This window comes from Sciurus carolinensis, chromosome 6 (genome assembly GCF_902686445.1).
Source record: "Sciurus carolinensis chromosome 6, mSciCar1.2, whole genome shotgun sequence".
NCBI lineage: Eukaryota > Metazoa > Chordata > Mammalia > Rodentia > Sciuridae > Sciurus > Sciurus carolinensis.
Genome location: NC_062218.1, coordinates 99,996,825 through 100,017,800, shown reverse-complemented (window position 1 = coordinate 100,017,800; position 20,976 = coordinate 99,996,825). Strand labels below are relative to the sequence as shown.

General features: G+C 39.1%; 1 protein-coding gene across 4 annotated transcripts in view; it reads left to right on the top strand.

The window, feature by feature from the left end:
- Window positions 1–1,588: 1,588 nt before the first annotated feature.
- Window positions 1,589–20,976, top strand: part of Diaph1 (diaphanous related formin 1) — a 100,700-nt gene continuing 81,312 nt past the window's right edge. The window contains exon 1 of one of the 4 annotated variants that reach the window (XM_047555043.1): window positions 1,589–1,820. In XM_047555043.1, coding sequence (XP_047410999.1) covers window positions 1,704–1,820 — 117 coding nt within the window. In that variant the 5' untranslated portion in view covers window positions 1,589–1,703. The remainder of the gene's footprint in view (window positions 1,821–20,976) is intronic. The other 3 variants (XM_047555044.1, XM_047555041.1, XM_047555042.1) reach the window with 3 other exon arrangements.

Sequence of the window (20,976 nt, the reverse complement as noted above, 5' to 3'; positions counted from 1 at the left end):
CTTGAGATGGCACAGAAGATGACTTCAGGTTTTTTAACATGGGTGATTGGCTTACTCATGCTTGTTGGTGAAGATTAACTGAGATGACACCTGGTAAATCTTAACATAGTGCTTAATGTTAAAAAGTTGCTCATTAACTGTCTGTGAAAAACAGTGCTGGACACTGTAAATGCTGCAGACATAGACATTTGATAAATTTAGCACACATTGACAGTGGTACAAGAAAGAGGAGTGGTAGATGGATCACTACCTTTGTCCTTTCACTCTGTTGCTCACCATGTTCGCTTAGAAACTAAGTAATTTTTAAACGGTTTTGAACAGAATGAGTTTGAAGTGTGGGTTGGACAGCTCTGTGCAACTTTCTACCACCAAGCAATTAGAAGGTCTAGAGCATAAGGGAGATGAAGGCTAGATTTAGGCACAACCAGCTGAGCACAGAGTCCCTGGTAATACTCTACTCTAAGCATTGGAGACCCTAGTGTGTAAGTCACTGACTGCCCTCCTGGAACGTGCACTTAAAATCTTTTGCCAGCTGTGGTCAAGATTATTCAGTCCATACTGTGAGGGCCCACAGGGTGCCATGTACTTTTCACCCAGAGGACAGATGTAGCTGGAGAATGGATGAAATTGCTGAGGGAAACAATTATGCTAAGGCCTAAGAACATACTGTTGGAGAACCCCATTCTTTCAGGGATGTTTGATTTATCCAGTGGGGAATCCTGGTTAAATACAGGGGCTTGACAGACTAATCTGGGTTTAAATTTTTTGTTAATTATGTGTACTTAGGCCAAGTCATTTTAACTCCCCAAATCCAAATTTTTGTGTATAAAATGATGAGACCAGTGGAACTTATCACATGATATTGTGAAGATTCAATAAGAAAAGGCATGTAATATTTTGCATAGTGCCTGGCATGGAACATGTGTATTTAGCTAAGTGGTAATCATTATTACTGCTTAGGCTATTGGTAATAGTTTGTCCACATTAGAAACACAACTAGAGAGCCCACCTGGGATTCATAACTGGGCAATTCTAACTCCAGAACTGGTCTAGTAAGAAGTCCAGTATTGAGTGGGCCACGCCTTGTTTTTGGCTCATAACCTTCAATAAATGGTAGCTGTTGGTTTAAAAAAATTTTTTTTCATATGCTTGCTCCATATGTACTGAACACATTAAAAACTGCGTTATCCTAGAGAGCTCAGCACTAAATTTTCTGCTAGACTAACGGTTACGTGATTTTTTTGTTCAGATAATATTCTTGTCTGGGGTGTGAGAAGGGTCTAGGCTACAGCCACGTGGGCGCTGCGTGGGAGCGAAGAGGCCTGAGCTGCTCCAACCGCCAGGGGGCGAAGCTCCCCGTTGAGGGCGCCAAAGCTGCACCGCCCACTCGCTAACACCCCGCCCCCCCACACGTGGGTCCAAATGGTTAGGCCTGCCGGGCAGGTAGCGCGCTTCCGCGGCTTCCCTCACCCCCGCTTCCCTTCCCCCATTGGTAGGGGCTGCGGGTGCGGGCGGAAGTGGGGCAGGGAGGCGGGAGCGAGGCGTCACCGTTGTATATTCATGAGGCGCGCGCAGCTCGGCATGCTAATGAGGCGGGGCGCGGCGGCCGGCTAAGGAGCTGCTGGGCGGCGGCGGAGACTGGCGTGGAGCAGCTGGGCGGGAGCGGCGTAGGCACAGGGTCACTGGTGAGCGCGAACCAGGACATGGAGCCGTCCGGCGGCGCCCTGGGGCCGGGCCGCGGAACCCGGGACAAGAAGAAGGGCCGGAGCCCGGATGAGCTGCCTGCGACGGGCGGCGACGGCGGCAAATCCAAGAAATTCGTGAGTGTCCCTCCCACCCAGTTCCCTCAGCCCGGCCTGATAGCCTCCTCCTGGACTCCAGAGACCCCAAGGGCCCCGGTCCTTCGCCAGGGATCCGCCCCCGCGCCTCCTTTCCTCTTTTGCTTGGTCCTTGGCTCCACAGCCTGGCATCCTCCCCCTCCGGGACTTCGGGAAGCGCTGGCGTCCCACCTGGCTCTTGCCCCGGCAACCTCGGGGCTTCCCTTACTCCCTGGCCCGCATGCTCTCAGCCCCCACGGCCCCACTTTTTTATAGTCTGCCCCTCGAACCCAAACACACTTTCTCTTTTTGGTCCTCTGTACTCTTATGGGTCCATTTTTTCATCTCGCCCTTACCCCTTTTGGGTGTTATCTTATTTCCTTCTCCTAAAGGTCACTTCCTCTCCCATGATTGATCCCGTTCACCTGCTAACTTTCCTCCCATCTCGTCCCCCTTAGGGCCTTCAGCCCGGTGTCACCTGGTAATCCTTCCCCTCAGGAATGTTACCTGACTTGGGCCCTACCTCCCCTCCTCCCTTGGACATTTGTCCTTGCGATTACAGGAATGGGTTCCTGCCCAGGTCCTTTGGTCACTGGGGCATGGCGATAATTGGCTTCCTAGTATTTCTCTGTTCAAAGAATCTGTCTCTGCACTTTGTTGCTTATCACTTTTCAGGGGGCTAGAACTTGTCTCAGGATTATGCCCTTCTTGACCCAGGATGGTGATAAACCTCCCCCATGGGGAGGAAATTAGATTTCAAGTTCAGGAAGTTTGTGAGTAATTGAATTGCTTTTTGTACATTTCCTATGATAACCATCTCCTCAGCTCCTCTTCTGTCATCTTTTGTGCCCCAAGGCTACTGCCATCCCATTTCCTAACTGTATAAGAGTGTAGCTTTCTTCAGGTGTCAATTACTTACAACCTGAGTTATGAAGGAATATTGCTATTCATAGAGCCCTATCATTATTTTATTACCTTTTACCCATCCTAATTTCTCATTTGTTACTCCTTCCACTAGGGAGCTATTTGTTTGCTTTTTACTATGCAGACTTTGAAAGATACTGAATATTGCCCCAGAGAGGGAAAGAATCTAGGTATTAATCATTTGCTAGTTAACTAGTTATTTACTTAGTCTTCTCTTCCAGGTACTTAATGCTCGAACCCATTGTCTCTTTCTACCAACTAAATGACATAACTTTTACCTCTTGCTTTCTCTTAGGCCCACCCCACCCATCCCCAGTATTCTGGTCCAACTTCACAAGTTTGGGAAGAAAACCAATAAAGTGATGGAAGAAATGTTTTGTGACCTAGAGAGTTGGGATGCTGAGTGTACTAAACAAAATTAAAATAATGACTCATCTCTTCCCACCTATTTCTAGCAAGGCCAGGTGCTCCTATACTATCCTTTACAGTGACGTGCAGGCTGTCAGTAACTGCTTGTTTTTATCTGGTGAATATCTTTCTTTCCAGAAATACAGGGTTAAAATAGTAGTGACACCTCCTTTCTCTGTTGGTGACTAAAGCAACCTTTCCCTATATTTCTTTAGGACAAGAATTGACCCTCTGATTGGGGAGCTTTCTTTCCAGAATTTAAGTTCTAAGGCCTATATTCCTTCTATTTTTGTATCTTTTTGTTTTTGTTTTGTTTCCATGGGTACTGTTTGACCTTCTTCACCCAAATTATGTGCCTTTTATTTTATCTAATGCAAGTGTGTTTCACAAATTTGTGAAATCTGCTTACATGTGTGTGTTGTAAGGTGAGAAACCTGAGGAAGCTCAACTTCTTTCCACCTGTTATTTTGGCATGGATGTGGAGCTTGTGTATATGCTGAGTGGATTTGGCTCAGAGTTATTGATATTTGCTTTAGAGAGGGTGGAGCTGAACCAAGTTCTCTTTTTCCTTCTGAAGTGTTGGTCTTAACCCTCATCCTGCTGAATTTTAAAAGCTCAATATTACAGGTAGTGAGGAGAATTGCATTAGTAGATAGAGAATTGGAAGGTTTCCAGAAAAGTAGTGTTGCTTAACCTCTTAATTGCCAGGTATAATGTATCTGAAGGCATCAGAATATTCTGTCTTTCTTCATTGCTCTTTTTATGAGAACTGTGGAAATGAGAGACAAGGAGGAACATTGCAATCTACTTCTCCTTGTGTCTGTGTATGTATATGTGGGTGGGTGGAGTGGGTGAGATTGCTGGTGTGCTTTTGTTACCCAGGGCTTAGTTTTCTTGAACTGCAGGCTAAAACCAAACTCAAAGCTCTTTTGCCTACTTCACCTTTTCTAAAGTGTGTGTCCTCTGGAACTGTATTAAGAATGTATTTTAAGGACTGGGGGTGTAGCTCAGTGGCAGAGCACTTGACTAAAATGTGCAAGGCCTTGCGTTTGATCCCTAATACCACCACCACCAAAAAAAGTACTTGATAAAAGTGCATTGGTTTGGATAGGACCAAGTGTGCTTGAATGTTGTTTGCATTTGAGGGGTAGCAATCCCTTTGGTTGCTGCTGCATACCTTTCTGGGCTATAGGTTCTAAATACAGATCAACTGATGAGAACCCAGAGCTGACATATTGCCTAAGATTGTTAAGAGATGTTGGTGCAAGTGGCTTAAGCCAGACTCTCTGGTACTCCCTCCTCTTTTGGTTCTTTGTGAGTCTCTTTTTCTTCTGGACCATGAGCATATTCCCTCCCCCCCCCCTTTTTTTTTTTTTTTAAATGTAATGGGGATTAAACTGAGAGGTGCTTAACCACTGAACCATATCCCCAGCCCTTTTTAAATATTTTATTTTAGATATAGGGTTTCGCTAAGTTGCTTAGGGTCTCACAAAGTTTTTGAGGCTGGTTTTGAACTCATAATTCTCCTGCCTCAGCCTTCCTAGCTGCTGGGATTACAGGCGTGTGCCACCGCCTAGCAGCATATCCCTTCTTTAGCATTATACAAATTCATTTCAGAATTCGTTCAGATCAAGGAAAATTAAAATTCTAAGAGTGGTTTTGACCTTTTAGCACTGATGAATGTGTGTCAAATAGACTGATTTCTGAATATATTTAAGGAGAATAAGTACAACCAAAATGTTAGTAGACTGCAGAGTATTCCTTCATGTAATAGATTTCATCCTTCTCATACAATTGAGAATGTTTTTTAATTGTCATTGGATCTTTTATTTATATGCAGTGCTGAGATTCGAACCCAGTGCCTCATACATGCTAGGCAAGTGTTCTACCACTGAGCTACAACCCTAGCCCTCTATAATTAAGAAATTGATAAATGCTTTTTTGGGTTTTTTTAGGTACTGGGGATTACACCCAGGGACCATATCTCCATATATCCCCAGGCCATTAATTTTTTATTTGAGACAGGATCTTGCTAAGATGCTGAGGGTCTTTCTAAATTGTTGAGGCTGGCCTTAAACTTGGGATTCTCCTCCCTCAGCCTCTTGAGTTGCTGGTATTACAGGCATGTGCTACTGTGCCCAGCAAGAAGTTCATAGATTCTAAGAGATAATATTGCTTCTTGATTCAGCTAGGAGTATAACTTTGTAAAACATGCATTTTAGAGGGAATTAGAATAGAACATATAAAAATTTTGTTTAATTTTGGATACCTGTGTTAAATTATGATGTTGTAGTTTCACACTCTGGAAAGTGAAGTGATAGTGTATTCAGGTGTAGTACTCTGGCCAAAATGAGAGCAGTTAAAAGTGAAGGATGCTGGGCAGAATTTTAACAAGATAATAGAAAATGCAGAGAATGATAAAGAAGTGGTATTGTTCTTGCAGATTCCTGTTGTTCTTAAAACCTTTTATCCAAAAAGTGACAAAAAACCCCATGAATAATGTAGAGAGCTTTGTATAAATCATATGTTTTTTTGAAAGATAATGAACACCCAATTAATTTAGTTTGGAAAGAGAGGGGAATTGTTGAGATGTTTGAAATGATAAAATGATACCTTAAAAATTACAGCTGTTCCTCCTACCTTGTCTTTAAAGATAGCCAACAAGTCCACCTGGTATTGTTACATGTACTTGTCACAAAAGAAATGCTCTCTCACAGGATGTAAAACTGAGGGAATGTCTTGGAATTGAGAGAGTAGGTAAATGTTGGAGTACTTTTTAAAAAAAGAACTGAAATTTTGGTGTGTGATAGTGCATTTCTGTAATCCTAATGACTTGAGAGGCTGAGTAGGATTGCAAGTTTGAGGCTAACCTAGGCAAATTAGGTAGACTCCGTCTCAAAATAAAATAAAATGGATGGGATGTAACTTAGTGGTAGACCATTTGCCTAGCCCATGTAAGGTCCTTGGTTCAAATCCCTAGTACCCCATAAACCAAATAAAATAGCTGAAAATTTTATGACCTGTAAATTGTGGTTGTTATAAAAACTAAGAAAAGAGTAATAAATGAGAAGCGATTTAACTTTGATGAGCATCTGGATCAGAATAGACAAATTTTATGTCCTATATGATAAAATAACCTTTTGTTATCTCTGAGGGCCCTCAGTGTCTTTTTTAAATGGATTGTGAAGTTATTCTTGGGGAATATTTTTATTGGAATGTAGTGGAGGCTTAAAAGATAAGATTACATGCCACATATGATTTAAAGGAAAAGGTCGAAATCATGTTTATTAACAAGAACTACAAGGCATTATAGAGAAATAGGGTTATTATATACATTTTAAGTTTCAATAGCTGAAATCATTAATGACTACAAAAATCATTCCAATTTTGAAACATGTTTTGTGTTACTTTTTTTTTTCTGTATTGAACCTTCTATTTTCAATCACTTATAATGTTTGAAAGCAGTAGGAAAAAATATACCCCTTGCTACCAGCAAAGCGACATTGGGTATATGCCCTTAGTTGGGGTTAGTTGACTCAAAACTACACTCTTTCTCCTCTTCCCAGATGCTTGTCATCTCTTTGTTTTTATTCCTTGCCTGTTGCTATATGATTTGTTTTAAGCACAGCCAGACTTTTAGGGAATCAGGGGTAGTCAGAAGCTGTTGACATTAAAACTTCTGAAGCTAAAATTGAAAAGTAAAACACACACACACACACACACACACACACACACACAGAAACACACTCATATTGTGGGGGAGGGGGTACTGGGGATTGAACCCAGGGGTGCTTTACCACTGAACTACATCTCTAGACCTTTTTATTTTTTATTTTCAGATAGGGTCTCATTAAGTTGCCCAGGCTGGTCTTAAACTTGTGATCCTCGTGCCTCAGCCTCCCAAGTTACAGGTGTGGGCTGCTGTGCATGGCAAAAAGAATATTTTAATCAATGAACATATTTAACTATATTTTCTTCTTGTCTTTTTTTTTTTTTTTTTTTTTAACAGTTTTTAGAATCAGCAAACCCTTTTTAAGGAAGTAAAAAATTACTGAAGGAAAAGATAAATATTTAGGCTGATATTTTAATGAATTTTTTCACTGATTGCAGGATAACTAGGTGAATCATTCTTCTCTCAACTTTGAGATTCTTTCTTCTACCCAGTTTTACAGTTGCTATAAATGGAAACTTAAACTATAGAATTGGAGGGAACCTTCATGTCATCAAGTCCAAATACCAGTGTAGCACTTCTTGCATTAGTAGGTTGGAAACATTAAGGAACTAAGGAGAAATTGGATGAATACATGGAGGTAGAGAAGCAGAAAGTCTGGATTCTGTGTTTCTTTTAGTAAATTTTAGGATTGAGGAATAGCTGGAGTAATAGAAAAGGAGTTTTATAATAGGAACAGGTACACTAAAAGCTTTGAGACTGAAAGGGAGAAGATTGAAGAAACTGGTTCTTTATTGCTTGGCTCTGTAACAATTGGGGAGTGTCAGTTTTCTCTTTAAATATCGTTTAAATCCCTTTCCTTCAGAAGCCAGGCAGGGTGGTGCAAACCTGTAATCCTAGCAACTCTGGAGGCTGAGGCAGGAGAATTGCAGGTTCAAGGCCAATCCCAGCAACTTAATGAGATCCTGTTTCAGAAATTAAAAATACAAAAGGCTGAGGATATAGCTCAGTAGCAAAGCACCCCTGAATTCAATCCCCAGTACTGGGCGTCGGGAAGAGACTTAAGAGGGACGGAAGAACAGAGAAACAAAAGAGAATAGGCAAATGGAATTGAACTACAATGAACACGTGTGGACTTTCTTAGCATGTGTAGGCCCTGATTTTGAGCCCCTCCTCCCCCAAATAAGGCATTCTTAGATGGAAACTTGGAAAATTCCATCCTCGGTAGTTATATAACTAGTCCTTAGGTAGCACCTATAATAGCTGTTTGGGCATTTTATTAGGGTAGCAAAAGCAGATAAGAGTTTATGGTGTGGGGCTGGGGAGATATCCACAGCACCACCAAAAAAAAAAAAAAAAAAATTTATGGTGTCCTGGATTATACATATTCTCCTTCCTTTTTCTTTGTTTTTTATTTCTTTATTGTATTACTTTGTTATATGGATTTATCATAATTTGTGTATTCATTTACCTGTTGATGGACATTTGGGTTTTTTGCAGTTTTTGTATTTTTTTTGTAGTGAACATTCTTGGGCAAGTTTTTGTTTGGACATGTCTTCATTTCTCTTGGGTAAATATCAGTGAGTGAAATGACTGGGTCATATGTTAGATCTGTGTTTAATTTTTTAAGAAATTGCCAAATTGTTTTCCAGAGCAGGTGTTTTACTTTACATTTCCACTGGCAGTGTATGAGAGTTCTAGTTCCTCGCCAACTCTTGCATGTTAAATCTTAAGTTTTAGCTATTTTATTGGGTATGTGTTGATATCTCAGTGCGACTTTTAAGTTGCAAGTCCCTATTGATTTGTTTATTTATTTAGGTACCAGGGATTGAACCTAGGGGCATTTGCCCACTGAGCCACATCCTGAGCCCTATATTGTATTTTATTTAGAGACAGAGTCTCTAAATAAATTCTCCTAAACTTGGAATTTTCCAAGTTTCCATCTAAGAATGCCTTATTTGGGGGAGGAGGGGCTCAAAATCAGGGCCTACACATGCTAAGCAAGTCCACAAATAAAATGCAGTATATTAAGTGTCTTTAAGCTGAGTTGCTTAAAGCCTTGCTAAGTTGCTGAGTCTAGCTTTGAACTCTTGATCCTCCTGCCTCAGCTTTAGATTTGGTATTTTATAAATCTCTACATTGACCTTATAAAATAGATATTATTGTCATTTTCATTTTATAAGTGGTTAAACTAGAATTTAGTGAGATCAAGCAACATGCTTGAGGATGTAGAATTAGTAAGTGGCAGAGCTAGAATTCAAACCTAGGTCTAGTGATTAAAAAAACCCATGTACTATTGGGTCAGTGGCACATGCCTGTAATCCCAGCAGATCATGAATTCAGAGCCAGCCTCAGCAGTTTATTGAGACCCTAAGCAACTTAGCAAGACCCTAAGTAAAATTTAAAAGGGATGGGGATGTGGCTCAGTGATTGAGCACCCCTGAGTGTAACCCCCCCAGTACCAGAAATCAAAACAAAAACTCTTGTAGTGCCAGACTTGGTGGCATGTGTCTGTAATCCCAGCAACTCCGAAGGCTAGTGCAGGACTGCAAGTTGAGGCCAGCCTGGGCAATTTAGCAAGACCCTGTCTTAAACTACAAAATTAAAAGGGCTGGGATATAGCTCAGTGATAAAGTGCCCTGGGTTCAGTCCCCACTACAGAAAACAAACAAAATCCCTTTATGTTTATTCACTACCTTGTAATCATAGTTTACATGTGTCCTCTTTTTGTACCTGCAATATAAAAAATAATATTCACTTTTACAGATATTTTAGAAAATTTTGGTGCTGTCCCTTTTGAGTCCTTTGGTCATCTGTGGTCTTTTAAAACAGGAGTTCAGCTGGTGGGAAATGAGTCCTAAGTTTAAATGTACAAAGTGCATTGGGTAAATGCCTAAGTGCTTTTCATATTTAGTAATTTAGACTTTGAAGCTAATGGAAGAATCTTAATTAAACCTTTCTTATCTTAAGCATGAAAAAGTAGCTATTACAGTACATGCAAACCTATCTTAGCCCTAGCTCATGAGTTATTAGGCAGTTATATAAATTATTATTTTTTAAATGTAGTCTTATCTCCTTTGTTAAGTAGAACAGCTTTAGCAGCCTTATTTATCAGGAGTTTTAGTTAAGTTTAAGTTGCTGAGAACATAAAGTAGTGGTGACAAACAAGGAGAAGGAATCTATTGCTAAGGTCATCCCTAGTTAGTCTTTTTATATTTTCTATTTGGCATTTGGTATTCTTAAAGATCTCTCTTTAAGAGACCCTGAAACTTGACTGTAAGGATTGCAAATGGTGAATAACTCCAGGGTCTCAGATTCTGAGTCAGGAAACAGCTGAAGTTTGTTCCTTAGACCTGGCACTTGCTTGCCTGTGGTTAATAATTAAGAGGCTGCCACAGAAATCTAGTACCTGAAATTAGAATTTTCTGTGTGACTTGTAGTGAAAAACGAAGAGAGGTTTTTGTTTGTTTGTTTGCCTGAACCTACATGGATCTACCCTGGATCCAAAGGCTGATCAAGAAGTCATGTGGTTATTGCATCAGGTTCAGTTCTTGCTTTTTTAAAAATTGTAATCTCAGCCCTGTCTATACCTCAAGTTCTAAGAGAACTCGGTGTGGTGGTACGCTCTGTAATCCCAGCTATTCAGGAGGTTGAGACAGGAGGATCATTTGAGCCCCATGAATTCTAAGACCAGCCTGGACAACAGAGTGAGACCCTGTTTAAAAAAAAAAAAAAAAGTATCTAGAAAGCTGTAAGGCTGGGAGCATAGAGTTTAAATGCTGAAGAAATTCAGAGAATGAGAAAGTTACTTGGATATATTATTGGGTTAAAAGAAGATCTAAAATTCAGAATCTTAGAATGCTAGAGGTATAAAGAATCCTAAAATTGTTTTTTCCTTTCCTTCTCTCTCTGGCCTTTTTTTTTTTTTTTTGTGGTACTGGGGATTGAATGAATGAATGCTCAGGTGCACTCTACTTATACCCCTAGCCCTTTTACATTTTTTGAGACAGGTTCTTGCTAAAGTGTCAAAGCTGGCCTCAAATTGACAGCCTTTTGCCTCAACCTCCCCAGTGGATACATGCATCACCATGCCTGGCAAGAAACCTAAGATTATTTAATTTAACCCATTTATTTTATAGAAATGTTAGCCTAGAAATGTCAAAATTTGAAGCTAGACCTAGAACTAACCCCCTTATCTCCCACTCCCTGGGCAGTATTCTTTCCATATATTGCTGCTTAGTTGTGACTTTACTATTAACCATGTGAACTCTGGGCAAGTCACTTTACTTCCCTTGCTCTTTTCCTCTTTTGTAAAATTAGAGTTTATTATGAATCTTCTCCAAGCTCTGTGCTAATGCCCTAACTTCTATAAACAATCCAAATATAATTGTTTGCAGTTTCAAATAGCTTCATAGAAGATGGGGGATATTATTGGCAGAGTAGAGAGAGAAGAGTTTTGTGAGGTGAGGTAGGGAAGAGTGTGAACTGAAACTGAGTTATGAATGTGTGATGGTACTGAAGAGGAATGGCCTGATTACAGCAATCCTAAGGATTAATGGATCCTCAAGAGATTATTATATCCCTGTCAGGGTTTTTAGGTTCCCTTTCTGTAAAATCTTATAGAAAGCAGGACTGAAAACTAGCACTTTGTAACTTGTGATGCATGTTATCAGTGTCAGGACATGTGATGTGTGGCAGTGACAGTAAACCAGGATTATCTAAGAACAGGAATAGATTAGTGTTAATGTCAGTGTTTTAGCAAATCATTTCTGCCACCAAGATGAAAGCTTATTTGATTTTTAGTCTTTATCAGTTTCAATACATTCATCCTGTCTGATTTTTGGAGATCTAGATTTTTTAAATGTCAAAAGTTTAAAGCAAAGTGTGGGCACAGGTGGGTAATGCCACTGTGGGAACAATCTGAGCCTGTCTTTGGTCCTTATTACTTCTAAACATTTCTCCAATATAGTGTAGTTTAGCTCTTGGTTCTGTGCTTATTTGAAGTCTTCTTTAGACTTTTTTTCAGGTTGCGGGGGTACCTGGGAATGAAACCCAGGGGTGCTCTACCCCTGAGCTACATCCCCAGACTTTTTTTAAAAAAAATTATTTCATTTTTTAAATTTTATGCTAAGGTCTTGCTAAATTGCCCAGGCTGTCCTAAAATTTATAATCCTTGTGCCTTAGCCTCCTGAATAGCTGGGATTACAGGTGTGTGCTATCATGCCTGGCTTCTTTAGACTCTTTGAATGCAAAAATATATGTTTATATCTTGTTTTGGGGTCTTACCTCCTTTTATCTTATAAAGTTCTTTTTTTAATCTATATTTTATTTATTTTTTTATGTGGTGCTGAGAACCGAACCCAGTGCCTCACACATGGTAGGTGAGTGCTCTATCACTGAGTCACAACCCCAGTCCTAGCTTATAAGGTTCTTGGGAGCAATGGTAGTGTTTAGTTTATGTTAACAATATTCATTTATGTACTTTAGTTTCACTGTTAGCCTTAGGAATCTTGAGATTATTTTCAAGACTCTTCATTTCCATGGTCTAATGTAGGAGATTGACAATTTTGAAAATATCAGTCCTCTCTAACCAAGGTAACTATGTGGTAGAGAGAACTAATAATATTACTACCCTAACCATAAGAGGTCTTTGTTGAAAAAAGATTATTATTCATCTCTGGAGATGGTATTTTATAGTTTTGACTTGTGTTTAATGAAGAAACAAGTCTGTAGGATTAAAAATCTCTGCATTATTTTACATAGTGTAAGGCTGCCAACTTTTACTGTTATAAACAAGACAATATTGACCATTCAGTGCTCTGGAGATTATTCACATACATTTAAAGTGAATAATTGCTAAATCTCCATGTTATTTGTATATACTGTATCATAGTCTTTCATGGACATGGAAAGGTTTACATAAATACTTAAGGAAGACAAGTCCTCAGGTTATGTATGGGTCTCAACAAAAAATGATGGTAATAACCAGTGCACCATTTTTTTTTTCTTTAAACACATACCCACTATGAAGCTATAGCATCCCCTCAGCTCTTTCATTTGACCATAGAGGCAAATGGTTTTAGACTATTCTAAAATCATTTCATCTTCATGTGGCTTACAGACATATTTTTAGTTTTGTTAGTGTTTTTGAGAGATGCGTGTCAAGGTTACCCAGGCATAGAGGTCTCTAGTGATTTGACTCTTGTATTTTAAAAAGATGGGAGTTGGTCTTAGTTGGCAGCTCTTTGCATCCGCCAGTGCTTGTTCGTTACTTACTTGTAGGCCCGTGGGTGACGTCTGTTTCCTGTGATTGAAACCACAAGAAGAAGTGGTGAGAAACCACTGTAGGATATGTATTATCAGGCAAGCAGCAGGCATTGGTCTGCACTCAAAAAGAGCAGCAGTAACTAAGTACAGTCTTTAAAGTGTCTGAAGAGACCCTAGAAATGATCTGACCCAGCTTCCTTTTAAAGTTAGGAGGACATGGTGGCCTAGTGGTATTAAGAAGTATTACACTGCTCCAAGTTGAGCTAGGTTTTAGACTCCACTATTCAGTATTCTTCCCTACGTTGCATAATTACTCCTAAATTTTGTAACTGTCAGAGTAAGAAGTACTACTGAAGAAGAGTAAATACTGCTGGGCATTTGTGTATAGGAATTAGATGAAGTTTTGCTTTTAGATGATTTTTTGTGTTTTATTTTCTGCGGCAGGATGCCAACGTAGAACATGATTACAAATACTCAGCTGTGCAAGTGTGTTTTTATTTTATTTGAAAAGATGAACTACATTTCCTTTTTAGTTCCTTTTTTTTTTTTTTTTTTGGTACTGGAGATTGAACTTGGGGTGCTTTACCACTGAGCTACATCCCTAACCTTTCTTATTAATTTTTTTTTTTTTTTTTTTTTTTTAGTACCAGAAATTGAACCCAAGGGCACTTAACCACTGAGCTACATCCCCAGCCTATTTATTTTATTTTGTTTTGTTTTGGGACAGGGTCTTCACTAAGTTGCTTTGAGCCTTGCCAGATTTCTGAGGCTGGCTTTAAACTTGTGATCTTCCTGCCTCAGCCTCCTGAGCTGAAGGGATTTGTTTTGAGACATGGGGCGTTGCTAAGTTGCTGAGGCTGACCTTGAACTTGTGTTCCTCTTATCTCAACCTCCCAAGTCATTGGGATTACAGGAGTGTGCCACTGTGCCCAGCCATACATATATTCTCAAAACAATATTAAGATTAACAATATCAAACAATATTAATCTCCAAATTTTGTTTGTCAGTATTTGAATATTCTGATCATTATCTCTATCCTCAAATTTTTTACAACATTGCAGTTACAGGTTACGCTTGTTTTCTTTTAAAATACTGTTATAAACATTTTCCAGTTTTCTAATCTTTGAAAATTGCTATTTTTATTTGAAATGGAAATTATTTTGTATTGTAAAAATGGTATCACTTTTTGGAAAAAAATTTTTTAGTTGTCAATGGATCTTTTATTTTATTTATTTATATGTGGTGCTGAGTATTGAACCCAGGGCCTCGCACATACCAGGCAAGCACTCAACCACTGAGCCACAACTCCAGCTCCACTGATATCACTTTTTTAAAAAGAAAATGTTGATGGATGGTAAAACAATCACTATTTCCGCCCCCCCTCCACCCCCGAAATGGGAATTACTTTAAATCAAACCAGAAAAACAAACTTGATACCTGGAGCCTAAGTACCATGGTATGATATCCTATATGTGCTTGTGTTAGAATATTACACTTCAATATAGTATGATTACTAGAAGCATTAAAAGGATGTTAACTGTGCCTTATATTTCTGGTGAAGAGGAGTAATGAGATTTCATTTCATCCCTATACTCTACCTCTTCTCTTCTCACTAAGATGTTCTCAGAATAAAATCTTTTCCTGGATTTGTACAAGGTCAGAAAATATTTACTGTAATTTCAAAAGATGAACTCTGGCTTTTTGAGTAGCAATATATTTTTTGGATTAGTTAAGCTGTTATCAGTAGGCTATGATTATTTCTGGGTATTCAGGAATGATGTATGGATAGAAAAAAAAGATATAACCATCATTTAGAAATGAAAGGAGTTTGAAAATGGGGTTTAAGGCAGGGTACCCTCATACTTGGTGCCCGCTTATAGAAGTGATAGCAACTACAGAAACTTCCTGTCTGCTAGGCTTTGGGTGTGTCACACACGTGCTCACCCATGAGGAAGAATAGATGTCCTGCTACTCACATCATAACATGGGAGGAGAAGACAGTTGCTACGGTGATTGGGAAACAGCATTCCTGAGTCACTGACTGTTTCTAAATGAATGTACAACACCCCTTTTTTAAAGGAGCAATCACAACTTTCTCCTAGCTCAGGTAGTGAACAAGTAACAGTATTCAGTGTTCAAGAAATATGTTGAAAGTTTGGAAGAATAGGTTAACATTAGTTTGTTTTCTATGTAAGTATTCAAAACTTTTATCTGAAACTTAGGATATTTGAAAGGAAGGAAGTTTTGTTTACTTTGCTCTCACCAAATGACAGAATACTCATGCAGGCTTTTACCTCATTTGCAAAGAACATGGGCAAATCTGCTTGACACTTGACAGGAAATTAGGATTTCCAGACTCAGCACTTTCTCTGTTGACGACTTGTTTTCCTAACCCATTAGTGCCTTATAGTATGAAGGGCAGGTACTGTAGACCTGTAGGAGAAATGCAGTATTCCTAGTATGATTTCCACCTATTCTCCTATGCAGGAATAGTGAAACTGGAATGGCCTTTCCTCTTTTTTTTCTTGGTACCAGGGATTGAACTCAGGGGCGCTTAACCACTGAGCCACATCCCAAACCCTTTTTTATATTTTATTTAGAGACAGAGTCTCACGGAGTTGCTTAGGACCTCGCTAAATTGCTGAGGTTGGCTTTGAACTCCTCATGCCTCAGTCTCCCCAGCTGCTGGGATTACAGACGTGTGCCACCATGCCCAGCGGCCTTTCCTTTTTGTGTGTTGGCTATCAACTTTCATGAATGTAAGCTAGCCAATCTAGGGCTTTAAGATGACCTGAGCTATAGGGAAGAAGTTACTTTTTCCTTTTCCTCAGAGACTTTGCCTTCTTGGACCACTAGAGGAATAATATTTTGGGCCTGCTAGAGAATCACATGCTAGTATTGAGGTAGTTTCCTCTTCATTTTAATTATGATTGGAAAGTGAGGTTTATTATAAACCAACAGTTTTTGACAGTTGTGAAGGAAATTGAGTTTGCTGCTTTGAATTTATAAGCAAATTACTTAAGTTTGTGATTAACATGGACTACTACCTGGGATCTTCCAGTGCTCCACAGATAGAAAGAAGTTGTAATGAGGAATGTCTGGTTATGTTCCCTTTGTTGCTTCTTGTATGAATTCTAATTAATTTATTATCTGTTCATCCTTCCCAGCTTTATCAAGGTATAACTGACATAAAATCACACATTTATGATATACATGTAGGTTTTGTGAAACTATGGAGTTTTATTCTCCATTGCTGAGTTTAGTTGTGTGACTGCTGAGGCAGTATGGAACCTAGTGGATGAGCTGCTTGAGTCTTACCTACTCCTTTAGCATTTTTTCCTCAGTGGTCATGGAGAACATGAGTCTAGGTCCTTTACAGTTCAGGGGACTGCTAGTTAACTTTGACTTTTCCCCTTTAAATACATTTTGTTTTTCTATCTTTTTAGTCTACATTTTTCAATTTCTGGTTATTTTTTGCCTGAGGTACCCTTTTTTCTTTTAAGGTGGGAGCTCCAACTCTGTACAACCTCTGTTTAGACTAGACTGTAGGCACCAATAAGTAGTGATGTCAGAACTTGGTTTCTCTGTAAATGGTAGATGAGATAGGATATTGATCCATTTGTCATTCTTCTTGAGCCATTCCTTGAAAATGGAAAGGAAAGCTCTTCTCTTCATTTAAAATTATCCATTATTTCCTTCTCTCTGGTTCTAATCGATTTTTGTGTAAGGAGTAGGAATTGAAAAAGGTAGATAAGTCATTTTTAGTGGTTACACCATCATATATTATTTAACTTTTACAAAGCACTTTGGAAAACAAAGTGCTTATATCCATTTTGTTATTTATTCTTCACACTAGTCCTGTGAGACAGTGTAGTCCTAAAGGTAGGAAGACTAAAAACAGCTTACCTTGTTTTACTGTCCTTCAGTGAAAATGTGATCCATTTTGTGGCAAAACTAGATTAGGCTCATTGGTAATTGAATTCAAGTCCATGTTGTAACCCCAGTTGCCTCATTATCTTTTTCTGGGGGCTACTGAGGATTGAATTCAGGTGCACTCGACCATTGAGCCACATCCCCAGCTCTATTTTGTATTTTATTTAGAGATAGGGTCTTACTGAGTTGCTTAGTGCCTCGTTGGCTTTGATCTCTCGATCCTCCTGCCTCGGACTACTGAGCTGCTAGGATTACAGGTGTGCACCACTGCACCTGTCTGCCTCATTATCTTTTTTTTTTTTCCTAATTTTTTAGTTGTAAATGGACACAATGTCTTTATTTTATTTATTTTTATGTGATGCTGAGGATCGAACCCAGTGTCTCACACTTGCCAGGCAAGCACTCTACCACTGAGCCTTAACGCCAGCTCCCTGCCTCATTATCGTAAGGAACTAAATTTCAGTCCTATGATAGAACAAAGAAATGACTCAAAGCTGGACCTTTATCTCTGTTCTGTATGATTCTGGATGACAGATGCTTAACCTGTCTTTCCTGGGTAGATGTATTAGGATTTGAAAGGAATCTGTTGTTGACTGTAGTGACACTTCCCATTTTATTCATTGGTAGCTTTTGTCTTTCTTGAGGGCTTATTAGTTTTCAAAGGAGGTAGAGACTCCTATAAGTGACATGCTGTCCCATAATTGAATATTTTCTTCAAGGACAACTCTTAAATGTGCCCTATGGACTGAGACCAGGGTCCCCTGGTCTCATTCCTAGGGAAAGGCATTACTCCTTGCACCCCTCCCCCTCGCCATTTTAAATGTATTTATTTAATTCAGAATTTTTTTCCCACTCTGTATTTTTTTTGGGTTTTTTGTTTGTTTGGTTTTTGTTTTTGTTTGTTTTTTTGTACCAGGGATTGAACCCAAAGGTGCTTTACCAGTGAGCTACATCCTCAGCCCTTTTTTATTTTTTATTTTGAGACAGGATCTTGCTAAGTCGCTCAGGACTTCACTAAATTGCTCAAGCTGGCTTTGAACTTGCCACCTTCCTGCATCAGCTCCCCTGAGTCACTGGGATTACAGGCATGCACCACCACTCCTGGCTTCCCATATTTTTTATTGGTGCATTATAGTTGTACATACTGATGGGATTTGTTGTTAAGTATTTCTGCATTCACACACTACTCAATATAATTTGGCCATTATCACTTCCCCAAGTGGTGTTCACCTGTGCTGTTTTGGTAGTCCATTAAACCAAGAACTCAGCTATAGTTGTAATATTCTGATATAAGTTAGCCTGAACTAAATATAAAGTACTGAGATGTAGGCTTGCAGTTGTGGGTTTATGTTTCCATGGTTCATGGAATTACTGGCCATGATTACCTGTACTTCTGATGCTCCATAATAAAATTGGAAACACTTTTTGCTATAATGCTGTACAGAGTGCTGTAATTCACTCTGTTCAGATTTTTGTTTTTAATTTTTTTTTTAGTTGTCGATGAACCTTTATTTTATTCATTTATTTAATATGCGGTGCTGAGAATTGAACCCAGTGCCTCACATATGCTAGGCAAGTCCTGTACTACTGAGCCACACCCCCAGCCCCTAATCTGTTCTCTTATTACATCCCTGCTAACCTCTCTGCTGCTAAGAACACTACATAATTACCTTTTGCTTGGCTACTATGAACATCCTGTGCCAAGAGACCATTCTTTTTCTGGTTCTCCCCCTCCCCTACTAGTTCTAGGCATCAAACTTAGGCTTAGGTATACTAGGCAGGTGCTATACCACTGAGCCACATTCCGAGTCCTGTGCCTTTTAAATTTTTATTTATTTATTTTTAGAGTGAAAAGTTAAAGATCTTGGAGATTCAAGTAGAGGTGAATCAGTTCCTTTGAGTTTCTTATATCCTTGAGTTTCCAGTAGGTACACTTCAGTTACTTGGCAAACAGAGAACCTCTGTCCAGAAGACTGCCAAGTTTTTTCCCATTAGACAACTTTTCAAAAAACGAAGTTTTAGTACACATCACCACCACCACCAAAATAAATCCAGTTACGCAAAAGAACCATTGAAGTTCATTTACATTTATTATAGTAATAATTGCTCAGGATATGTTCAATTAGTTCTCACATATCTTGGAATCCTTTGACTTTTTGTTATTGTTTTTCTGTTTCTTACAAACTATAAATTGTCTAGAAAGTTTTCCTCTAGATGGTAACCAAAAGATTTATCTTACCACATATTACATTAGATGTGGTAATTGAATGAGAACCTGAATTATTGTCTGGAAAGGGAATGGAGGGATAGCTTTTCATTTTTATGTCGATTGATTGTTAGTGTAGAGCAGTATCCTGCCAAGTGTATTTATATTACAAATATATTTATATGCAATGCTGTTACTTTTGTGGCACGTACCTTTGAGTAGTTGGTGTTGATTTAAATGAGATTTAATAAAACAGAATCTTTTAAAGGAGATAAAACTCTTTAATAAATGCAATTCTGTTAAGCTCTTTTATCACCTAGTGATCTTTAGACATTTATCTACTAATCTAATTCTATTAAATAAAAAATCCTGTAGAATAAATGTGCTTTTACTAAGAATTCATTGCACATAAATGAAAGTTTATTATAAAAATTCAGTTACAAGAAAAAATGTGGACCAGTGTGGAAAAGGCAGTGTTGTTACTGTCAGGTGGAGGCCTCCAGGAGAAAAAAAAACTGAATACTCTCTTGGAGTCATAGAGTGACTTAAGGTTGAGTCTAAAGATGAGAACCCTTTCTGAGGAAGGACATCAGTGAACTATGTTTGAGTTATACTGGGGAAATAGAACTCTGCAAAGTCAAACATCTGGCAAGGCCTCAGTGAGGGCCAACTTCTGTAGCTCTTCAGCTATAGAGCAGGAATGTGATTGGGGAATACACTGCTCTGTATTTTATGCTTCTCAGCTCACCATGGCTACTCTTTAACTTTCCTTAATAAGTCAAAGCAGAAACATTCTGTGGGGATAATGAGTGTCTTTGACAGTCCAAGTAGTACAGCAAAGACCTAAAGGAAGAAACTGCTAACATATGGTCCCAGACAAAACAAGAATTTGGGTCAGGTTCACCTAGATATTGTCAGTTTAAAATGACAGACCAAAAGCAAATGTTGGTGTTGACAGTCTTCAAGGGTCTAGTCCAAGTGTCATTGCTTCATGTTATTTATTTCAGTCTAGGAGCTGGAGATTGAACCCAAGGCCTCCTATATCCTAAGCACATGCTCTACTGTGGAGCTACCACGGAGCCCCTCCCTTACTCCAATTTAGCTGGTTGCTCTCTCCTTGGCACAGTGAGTCATCTTGGAATCCTTATGCCAGGGATTTCTTTTACTTCTTTTCATGTGTTAGATGTCCTATTTTCTATATTTTAAGTTTTCTGCTTTTGTGGTTTGCACCTACATTTTGGTGGAGCATATCATACAATAGCTGGGAGTATGAAGGGATAAGCTTTTTTTTTTTTTTTTTTTTTTTTTTGCTGTGCTGGGGATTTGAACCCAGGGCCTTGTGCTTGCAAGGCAAGCACTCAACCAACTGAGTTATATCCCCAGCTCGGGGATAAGCCTTTGTAAAGCTTAAATATCTGAACATGTCTATTCTGAAATGACATTTGATTGATAGTTTTGATTGGGTATAGAATTATAGGTTGGAAGTTTTTTTTTTTTTTGGGTGGTGGTGGTAGTACTGGGGATTGAACCCAGAGGCACTTTGGCACTGAGTCACATCCTGGGCCTTTTATTTTTTGAGACAGAATCTTCCTAAGTTACTGATGCTGGCCTCAAACTTGCAATCCTACTGCCTCGCCTCCCACCTCAACCTCCCTCTTTGCTCGGATTAGAGTCATGTACTACCTACCATAGCCACTTTCTTCTCTTCTTTAAAGGCCTTGTTCTATTGTCACCCAACCATTGGGTGGTA